General features: G+C 36.6%; 2 protein-coding genes across 3 annotated transcripts; one reads left to right on the top strand and one right to left on the bottom strand.

Moving 5' to 3' along the window:
- The first annotated feature begins 728 nt into the window (after positions 1–728).
- LOC141701473 (putative disease resistance protein At1g58400) lies at positions 729–4416 on the top strand. The gene is made up of 2 exons (XM_074505117.1): positions 729–2000; positions 2515–4416. Exons 1-2 carry the CDS (start codon positions 995–997, stop codon positions 4344–4346), a joined length of 2838 nt encoding a protein of 945 aa, XP_074361218.1. The 5' UTR covers positions 729–994; the 3' UTR covers positions 4347–4416.
- An 809-nt stretch (positions 4417–5225) lies between these two features.
- LOC141701472 (putative disease resistance protein At1g59620) lies at positions 5226–9215 on the bottom strand. Of its 2 annotated transcripts, XM_074505116.1 has the most exons (3): positions 8172–9215; positions 6076–7919; positions 5227–5745 (listed from the first exon to the last, which is right to left on the bottom strand). In XM_074505116.1, exons 1-3 carry the CDS (start codon positions 9178–9180, stop codon positions 5713–5715), a joined length of 2886 nt encoding a protein of 961 aa, XP_074361217.1. In that variant the 5' UTR covers positions 9181–9215; the 3' UTR covers positions 5227–5712. The 2 variants fall into 2 exon arrangements, with proteins under 2 accessions (XP_074361216.1, XP_074361217.1); XM_074505115.1 differs by having other exon boundaries at positions 5226–7919.
- Positions 9216–10160: the final 945 nt, after the last annotated feature.

Raw genomic sequence — 10160 nt, 5'->3', positions numbered from 1 at the left:
GATGTATGTACATGTGGGGAAGGTTCACATCAATTTTTATTTCACTAGTGCTAAATTTTTCCACAATTTTTTTTGCAAGATGGTTACGATCATCAATAGTCAAGACAAGAAATCGTTATTAATACACGTCCTTCTAGTAAATAAAAAATCACACAAAAAATCAATAAACATCCACATATGCCATAACAAGTTGCGGACAATTAACTATACACATTAATATACATGTATACGAGTATTAAGTAATCGGTGAATCTAAAAACTTTAATATATCAACGAATACCCCAACAATCCGATTTTATACAACAACCGATATATAATACTTAACGGGTTAATTATCAAGTGAATCACTAAAGTGTGCCGAATGTATCAAGTTGGTCACCGCACTGAAAACGGTATCAAACTGGTCATCCAAGTCGATAACGGGTACATTTGATTAATTTTGCTAATCGTTTTTGGCAAATTTTGATTGATTTTTGAATCAAAACATTGATGAACCCCCTGTATTCACACTAATTCCATCATATAGATGCCACATCGCATAAATTTTAACATATAAGCATTTTCGCGTCATAAAATTTTGATATTGACAAACGGAATGTACCCGTTATCGACAGTTCGGTGACCAACTTGATATATTCGGCCCATTTTAGTGACTAACTTGATAATTAACCCAATACTTAACTATGAGATCTTATTTTTTTCCCACATTTCGAATTGTATCTCCACAATCCACCAAGTCCTTCACAATCTACTCTTCATTTTCCACAATCTGGACATAGTTTTGTGGAAACAAATTTTGGTAGGACTAGTGGTCTACGAAATCTCCATGCCTCTGTATTTTGTATTCATTGACAACTCTGAGCCGCCAGGCATGACCTTTGTTTTATAACACTAATATTATCAACAACTTCCTATAAGTAGTGTTTTCGAGTTCAACTTACTAGTAGTCTTTTTAAGCTAATTTTTCTCGAAAAAAATAAAAAATTATCTCTAAATGGCGGAAGCAGTTGTGTCAATTGTTGTTGGAAGGCTCACTGATTTATTAACCGAAGAATCTCAACTTCTTTCTGGAGTACGAGATGAAATTCAACAAGTGGTGTCAGAGCTGGTGCGGATAAAGACATTCTTGAGAAATGCGGATTCAAGGACAGATGAAAAAGAAATCCGCATTGTGCTTGCGGAGGTACGTGAGGTGGCCTATGATGCTGAACATGTTGTCGAAACTTTTCTTGTCAAGGCTTTATCTACTAGAAAAAGAATTAAGTGGATTAAGACAATCAGGTTTTCGAGAAAGATCAAAGATATACAAGGAAGGATGTCTCTTCTCTTTAGTCGTTTTCGTGATTGCAATATCAAACCAACATTAGAATCCTTTGAAGTTTCAAGTTCTTCTTCTGGAGCAACTGAAAAATTAAAGCGTTTTTACTCGTATGCTACTCCTGAACCAAAAATATTTGTTGGATTTCACGGAGATGTTGATCTCTTGGTCGGACATTTGGTGAATGAAAGTGATGATTGTTACAAGCTTGTTTCGATTTTTGGAATGGGAGGTCTTGGCAAGACGACTCTAGCTGAAAAAGTATACAATCATTCCACCATAATGACTTGCTTTGCTGGTTTAGCACGGGTCACCATTTCGCGAAAGTGGCAAAGGAAACAAGTGTTGCAGCGAATTCTTATATGTCTTGTTCACGAGAAGAAAGCAGAAATCCTTAACTGGGACGAAGACAAGTTAGTGCAGAAATTGCTGAAAATCCAGCAAAGCAAAAAATGCCTAATAGTCCTGGATGACATATGGTCAACTGATGCTTGGGATTCTTTAAAAGCGGCGTTCCCAGCTGAAAATTCAAGAAGCAGATTAATGCTTACAAGCCGTAATGTTGATGTTGCTGAACATGCAGATCCATATGGTTTCATTCACCGACCTGCAATTCTAAGCCCAGAACAGAGTTGGGAGCTACTTAAGTTGAAGGCACTTCCTAAAGGAGGAGATTGTCTAGGTAAGTTTCTGGCACTTGCATTTACTATGTTGCATGTACATCATCTCTAAATTATAGTACCAGTATAGCGAAAAATAAATTTATTTATTTGCGATTGTTCAGTAAGTCAGTAACCAGCTTATCTAAAACATTAAGATATTAGAAGAAGGTCTAATCAGATCTATACATGTTGAGTAACCAGCTCATCTAAAACCTTAAGATATTAGAGGAGGGTCCAACTAGATCTATATTCTAACACTCCGGGATAACAGGTTGAGTAACCAGGTCATCTAAAATCCTAAGGTGTTAAGAGGAAGGTCTGACCGAATCTATATTCTAACAGCGATATTTATGAAATTTCTAAACAAGAATTTTAGTCACAGGAAGAACTTGATCATGAGTAATTTTTTTTTCAAAAAAAGTTTGACATGCAACTTCAGACTACATTTGCTCACATTATATTGCTCTGCTTTATCTTTATAATGTGTCTTAAATTCTTTTCTGTTACTTGAAATGGCTTTACTGTGTGGTACAGACATTACAAGAGATGTTAAGAAGATGGAAGAATTGGGAAGAAAAATGGTTGGAAATTGTGGCGGTCTTCCACTAGCCATAGTTATTTTGGGGGGAATTCTTGTAACAAAACCGACATTATATGAGTGGGAGAAGGTGTACAATGATAGTCTCTTATCCATAAAGAGCGGGGAAGGTTTCAGTAAAGATTATCAAAAAGAATTGTTTTATGTGTTACTTTGGAGTTACAATGACTTGCCGCCTCAACTGAAGCCATGCTTTCTGTACTTGGGAAAATTTGGTGAAGATGAATGGAGAAGAACAGAGTCGATATATCAGTTATGGATCGCAGAAGGGATGGTCTTGTCAAGCGACAGAAGGGAAGGAGAAACAATGATGCAAGTCGCTGAGTCGTACATGGGGGAATTAGTTCATAAGTGCTTGGTTCAAGTGAAATATTATGAGGTAGGAAAATTCGAGTCTTGTTCTCTTCATGACATTATGAGAGACCTATCTCTGTCTCAAGCAAAAGCCAATGATTTTTTTGAAGTTGTTGATCTTCGAGAAGGAAATGATTTTGATCCCAATCCTTCTGGGGACCTTACTGGTTATGGCCGACAACTTGCAGTTCATTACAATGCCAGTCATGCAAGCGATCAAGCTATGTCCTACTTTGTCAAGAAAACCAATCAACAACGATATCGTTCAATGATACTTTTAACCAAGTCTAGAGCGGGAACACTTTCACCAGTACTGTCAGCACATGTTTTCAGTTTTAAGCTTTTGAGAGTTTTCTCTTTGGAAGCAGTTGATTTCGATGGAGATACGCCTGTTTTCAAACTTGGAAAAGCAATAGAAAGCCTTGTTTACTTGAGATATCTTAGTCTGAGAAATACTAATCTATTGATTTTTCCATCGGTGCAAAATTTGGTGCTACTACAAACTCTTAAACTAGACACATTAGGTAATTTAGTGTTTCCACCATGGATTTCGGAAAATGTTCTGGCCAAGTTGGGACATTTGCGGCATTTGTATCTACCAGCTGGCAAAGTTCACAAGCTGAAGAAGGATTTTAAATTACGGTTTGATGGATTGAGCAAGTTAGAAACCCTGGAAAATTTTAACACTGATTGGTGTGAGGTTATGGATCTACCAAAATTAATCAATCTTCAGAAGCTAACGGTAACAGTAATGAATTATGATGTTGAAGAGATGATGAAATATTTAGCATCTATACCATATCCATGTCTGCGATACTTGGCCCTTTCAATTATTTCAGAAAAACTAGCGTTGCCTGATGGTCCTGACATCTTGCGAAAATTGTTGTGTGATCAAACTTACATTCTTCAGGAATTATCTCTAGTTGGCCCGCTCCCGGAGATGGCTCAAGTATTTGGGCAGCAACCTCATAACTCCCTTGCTGATGTATCTTTAGTCCGGATCACCTTCTTAAAATTATGTTCTTCCCTAAAAGAAGACCCGATGCCAGTATTGGAGAAGATTCCGATGTTGAGGGAGCTCCATTTGGTGGGAGCATATGAGGGGAAAGAAATGGTGTGCTCAGCCATGGGTTTCCCGAAACTCACCATTTTAATAGTGTATAGTCTCCCAAACATAGAAAAATGGAGGGTGGAAAACGGAAGCATGCCCAGTCTCTCCGAATTGCATCTTGTTACTTGTCCGAAGTTGGAGGAGCTTCCAGAGGGAGTGAGATTCCTAAGTTCTCTTAAAATATTAGTTTTATATTCAATGCCTTCGGATTTATGTGACAGGGTTCGCGTGGTAAATGGTGAACAAGGACCAGACTTTTACAAAGTCGCTCACATACCTGATATCAGAATCGAGACTGAATAATTTTGTTCTAGTCTGTCATGCTTCTTGAATGGAGTACTCTGCAATATTACTTTCTTTCTAGTTTTAATAATACTGAAATTCCAACTGAGTGCTCTGGAATTGCAACAAATCCAAATGTAGTTTAGTGTAAGACTGTAAATGTGATAATACCTACTGATAATTAGTAGGTAGAAATTTCCAGTATATATTAAGTTACTCTACTTAGTAATCAAAAACAAAGAGCTTGATATGACACAAAAACAGGAGGTTATAATAACTGTAAAACTGTTTTGGCATTTGCAAATTTGCAATCACAATTAAGTCTGCATACAATTAGCAAACATAACTAGACGAATAATGCACAATGTTTTCATCCTGATGGCTTTTTGATGAAGCTGCAGGTTTAGAAGCATGCAGCGCCAGTGCTCTTATAATTTGTATGCATTAATCGCCAAGTCAATTCTAATGTTCGAAATGGTAGAGAAGTTCCACGAGTTTAAACCAAGATCAGTCGGACCTTTGAAGGGATATTCTGGAACCATGGCTTTACTACATTGAAATCTGAAGTTTTAAGCTGAAGAGAAGAAATTTCCTTACTGGATTCAGGACCCTTTCTCTGTCTTTTAATGTACTATATTAGACTTTCTGTAGTTGATGGATTTCGAAATCCACCCTTACAGTCTACTTGGAAAAAGCTGAGTATGAGACATAATTTTCCTGTAGTTGTCAATGGTAATGATTTTGTCCATTTGATACAATATTTAGGTACTTTGAACCTGTGGAAAGGTATAAGAAAGGCATAAATAAGTAGTGTAATTATAGTTACAAAATTTTTGACCAGATAAAAATATTAACTATATTCAAGTTCTAGAGAGATACCCTGTTAAATTCTTATCTCTGCAGAAGTTCTTCAGTATCTCACTGGACAGGCATTGATAATTGTCTTTAGCTGAGGGTTTTGAGCAATAATCGGTCCACGGCCACTTAGGGTTTAGTTGAATACAAGCGACTACTATTTCTGTAAGGCGTGTGTCTGGATTCCAACAACAACACGGGAAACTCCAGGATGTTTCAGTAGGACAGCTTCTACCTAAAAACGCCAACAACAAATGAAATGGAAGAATTTGAGCATCTCAGGAGGTCTTTTAAAGTATTTGATTCCATTTCATGCAGCTTGCAAAGCAAGAACAATCATTCCATTTGTTCGCCCAGCGAGCCAGACATTTCCATCATTTTTTAATCTCCCTATGTCACCTGTATCAAACGAACCTCCTTTCCAGGGAACAGATTCTTTGGTGGTTGGTATTTGACCCCAATAACCAAGCATCATATGAGGACCCCTTATATCTGACCAGAATGAGAAAGATCCTCAGAATTGATCTCTAGTTCAACGTGAGGAGCAGTCTTTCCAACACAAACCCTGTGTGGTTCATGCAAATTAGATTTTTCATTCATGAAGGACTGGACCTAATTTTCTTTTGTTGAATCATAGAGTCATAAAGGTGAGAGAAGAACATGCCTCTGTCATGCCTACAGATAGAACTTTGATAACTCAGATACAAGATTAGATATGGTTTGTCAAGTTCATATATAGCTAGTGACCATTCCAAACCATCTAATCCCAATCATCACAAATTTGCTAAACTGAACAATTAGTTCTTTGCTATAGATTGCCATCAAGGTTTTTTTTTGTAACTTTCTATAGCATTGAAATTTGAAAACTAATGATGAGATCAGGGATATGAGCAACCTTGTAAAAGTCGGGTCCTTGTTCACCATTTTCCCGACGAACCCTATCACAGAATTTTAAAGGCATCTGCGTCAGTATTAGTTGTTGAAGGGAGTTGAGAAATTTAAATCCTTCTGGAAGCTCCACCAACTTTGAACAATTACGAATATACAACTTTTGAAGAACGGGCATGCTTCCTTTCTCCACCCTCCAACTTTCAAAATTGTCAACACACCACAGAGTAAGATTGGTGAGTCTTGGGAAACCCATGGCTGAGCATACCATTTCCTTTCCTTTATATACGTTTAAAAACAAACTTAATTCCCTCAAAGTTGGAATCTTCTCCAGTACTCGCATTGGGTCTTCCTCCAGGCACGATCTCCATAATCTTAACTTTGTGATACGAATCAAAGACACATCAATATGATTATGATTAAGTTGCTGCCGCTGCTCCTCAAATATTTCAGACAACTCTGGGAGCTTGCCATCCATTTCTAATTCCTGAAGGCTGAACTTTTGATTACAAAACAGCTGTCTGATCATGTCTGGATCATTTCTCCATCCTGGATCACCAGATATCCGTATAACAAGGCTCATGAACCGGATAGAGGAATTTGCTGACAAGGCTAAATCAGATAAGTACTTGAACATCTCTTTCACATCATCATAATCACCCCCTGCTGTTAGCTTTAGTTTCCGAAGACCGGATAATTTTGGTAGATCCTTAATCTCACACCACGAAGTATTGAAATTTTCGAGTGTCTCTAATTTGCTCAACCCATTGAACCTTAATTTGGTATTCTTCACTGATTTGAGAAAGACCCAAGGAGGTAAACACAAATGACGCAAAAATCCCAACTTGCCCAAACCATTACTTGACACCGGTGACTCAAAAATATCATCAGGCACGTCTAGGTTGAGAGTCTGTAGCAGCACCAACTTATCTATCCATGGAAAAGTGATCAAATTAGAACCCCTTAGACTGAGATAGCGCAAGTAAACAAGGCTGCCTAATACTCTTTCGATGTTAGTACCCAAAAAGGTACCTAAAACAGATCGTCTACGATGCCTTACGTTTTTAAGAGACAAAACTCTTAGTAACTTAAAATTGGCAAAATATGATCCCAATCGCAGTGGATGACTTTCATATTCAGTGATCACATTTGTGAGTAAAAGTGATCGGTTCTGTTGGTATTTGGGTTTCTTGATAAAGTATGAATTAGCTTTATTGCCATCATAATAAACTACAAGCTGTCTAGTGTATGCAATCAGGGAAACCACAGAACGATTTTGATGAATATCATTTCCATCTCGAAGATCAATTGCTACAGAAAATTCTTCTGCTTTCGCCTTGGACAGAGATAGGTCTCTCATAAGGTCATGAAGAGAACAACTTTTGAACTTTGTAAGAGATGATTCCAAATCATTAAATCTCACTTGAACCATACTCCTATGGACCAGTTCTCCCATGTAAGATTCAGCGACTTGCATCATTGTCTCTCCTTCCCTTTTGTCACTGGATAGTACCATTCCCTCAGCAATCCATAACTGATATAAAGTTTCTGCATCTATCCATTCATCTTCCATGAATTTACTTAAATATAAAAAGCATGGTTTCAGTTGAGGGGGCAAAACGTTGTAACTCCGAATTAAATTGTCAAATAGTTGTTCTTGTTGATTTTTTCCAAACCCCTTCCCTTCTTTTAGAGATGATATACTATCATCGTACACCTTCTTCCACTCATCAAAGGTCGGTTTTGTTACGAGAATTCCCCCCAAAATCATTATAGCTAGTGGAAGACCGCCACAATTTCTAACCATTTCTCTTCCCATTTTTTCCATCTTTTTATAATCTCTAGCAATGTCTGTAACAGACAAAACAACAAGAAATATCTGTATAAGCCTACAAAATATTGAGATTGGCCTATTAATTAAGTTGAAATGAAACAGTTAGAATTAGACAAGACAGTAATTTGACACTATGCAACATATTCTTCTGCAACTGATTTATTGTCAATATTCTAGAAGTTTTAGAGTATTTTATTGGATTTTCCAAGTCTAGTTTTACTTAACATATGAAATGAAACATAATGAATGCGTGTAAATTACATATGTACCTAGATAACCTCCTCTTGTAGGAAGCGCTTTCAACTGAAGTAGCTCCCAACTTTGATCTGGGCTTAGACATTCTGGTTGGTGAATGAATCCTTTTGGATTTATGTACTCAGCAACATCAATATTACGAGTTGTAAGCATTAATTTGCTTAAAGATTTTCCAGCAGTGAATGCTGCCTTTATAGAATCCCAAGCATCATTCGTCCAAATGTCATCAAGTACTATCAAACATTTTTTCTTTTGCTGGATTTGTAGCAGATTCTCCACTAGCTTGTCTTCGTCCCAAGTAAATATTTCCTCTTTCATCTCATGGACGAGACCTATAAGTATTCGCTGCAAAATTTGTCTCGTTTGCCACTTTTGTGAAATGGAAACCCAAGCTAAACCAGCAAAGTGAGTCTTGATGGTGGAATGATTGTATATTTTTTCAGCCAGAGTTGTCTTACCCAGACCTCCCATTCCACAAATTGAGATGAGCGGGTAAGAGTCATCACTTTCATCCACCAGATATCCAACCAATTGATCAACATCGGCCTGAAATCCAACAAATATTTCTGGTTCAACAGTAGTGAAAGTGTGAAATCGCTTGAGCATTCCTGGTTGTCGATGAGATGAATTTGATGATTCAGGGGATTCTAATGTTGATTTGATATTACAATCACGAAAGCGATTGAAGAGAAGAGACATCTTTCTTTGAATATCTTTGAGCTTTCTTGAAAACGTCCTTGTGTTCATCCACTGCGTTATTTTTCCAGTGGTTGATAATGCTTTGACAAGATAAGTTTCGACAACATGTTCAGAATCATAGGCAAGATCTCGTACCTCAGCAAGCAAAACACGGACTTTTTCTTCATATATCCTTGAATCAGCCTCCGGTAAGAATGTCTTCATCCGTGTGAGCTCAGTCACCAGTTGTTGGATTTCATCAGTCACTTGATGAAGAAGTTGAGGTTGCTCAATCAGTAAATCAGTTAGCCTTCCGACAACCATTGATACAATTGCTTCAACCATTCCTAATTTCTTTGTTTTTTTTCTTTGACAGGAATTAAGCACAAATGCAGTTGAAATGTATAAAGCCTTTGGTCAGCAATCGTAGTTGACTATACAAATTTAATGCATGAGCATGTGGATCCATGCTTCAACAACGGTACTGCACATGATTGTACAAAAATTTGTTAGCTGTGAACATATAATATTCAACAACGGAACTGCACAGTGATCACATGAACCCACAAGGCCATTTTGTCTCTTTCTTCTCAACTTGATTTAGATTCCCCATAATATTTGATTTATTCCTGTCGGTTAATTTATACTCCTAAGAACTTCTAACTACTATGTGTATGATTTTTCTAATATAATGTTTGAGATTCACCATAAATTTCTTTTATGTATAAAAGTATTAATATTTGATACATATCACTTGTATCATCGAGAATGACCAGGTCTGCATAAATGAAAATATAAATAAGAGATCTGCATATTTTGCGTTTTTTTTCGTGGTTTTAGATTCTTCTTGTATGGAGGTCAAATATTTTTTTTGTTGATAATTAGTATAGATAACGTTAGACGAATATTTTGATCATTGAGATCCTTAGTTTTGAGGTGCATTACCAAAACAACAATGATTACTCAATAATAATCCCATTGAGCTGAATCATTTTATTAATAATATTATTTAAATCTGTAGTTGTGTAGTTGTAGAGATCTGAATTTCATATTACGATGAAATACTGTAGCAAATAAGTATTATTTAGTTTATTTAATATGTCGTGATTGTTGAGTCACTGGTGTCTATACTCTTTCAGAGAGTATTCTAGTGGTGCAATCTTTTGTTTTGTTGCTTTGTCAATTTTTAGCTTTTGTTTGTGGTCTGTATTAGTTATTTGTAGATTCTAGCTCAAAGTTGTATTGGTATGAACTCCTACTATAACTGGAGGTTGGTTTAACAAATCTGGCTTTTCAAAAAAAATAAATTATGTAGTTGTAGGAAA

Source organism: Apium graveolens, unplaced genomic scaffold (assembly GCF_009905375.1).
Source record: "Apium graveolens cultivar Ventura unplaced genomic scaffold, ASM990537v1 ctg39, whole genome shotgun sequence".
Taxonomy (NCBI): Eukaryota; Viridiplantae; Streptophyta; class Magnoliopsida; order Apiales; family Apiaceae; genus Apium; species Apium graveolens.
Note: the sequence above shows the minus strand (reverse complement) of the source record. Positions and strands in the feature narration are given on the sequence as shown.

Coding starts and splice junctions, on each gene's coding strand:
- LOC141701473 (XM_074505117.1), top strand. CDS start 995: ATGGCGGAAGCAGTTGTGTCAATTGTTGTTGGAAGGCTCACTGATTTA. Junction 2,001..2,514: donor TAAAGGAGGAGATTGTCTAG/GTAAGTTTCTGG, acceptor TGTGTGGTACAG/ACATTACAAGAGATGTTAAG.
- LOC141701472 (XM_074505115.1), bottom strand. CDS start 9,180: ATGGTTGAAGCAATTGTATCAATGGTTGTCGGAAGGCTAACTGATTTA. Junction 7,920..8,171: donor TACAAGAGGAGGTTATCTAG/GTACATATGTAA, acceptor TGTCTGTTACAG/ACATTGCTAGAGATTATAAA.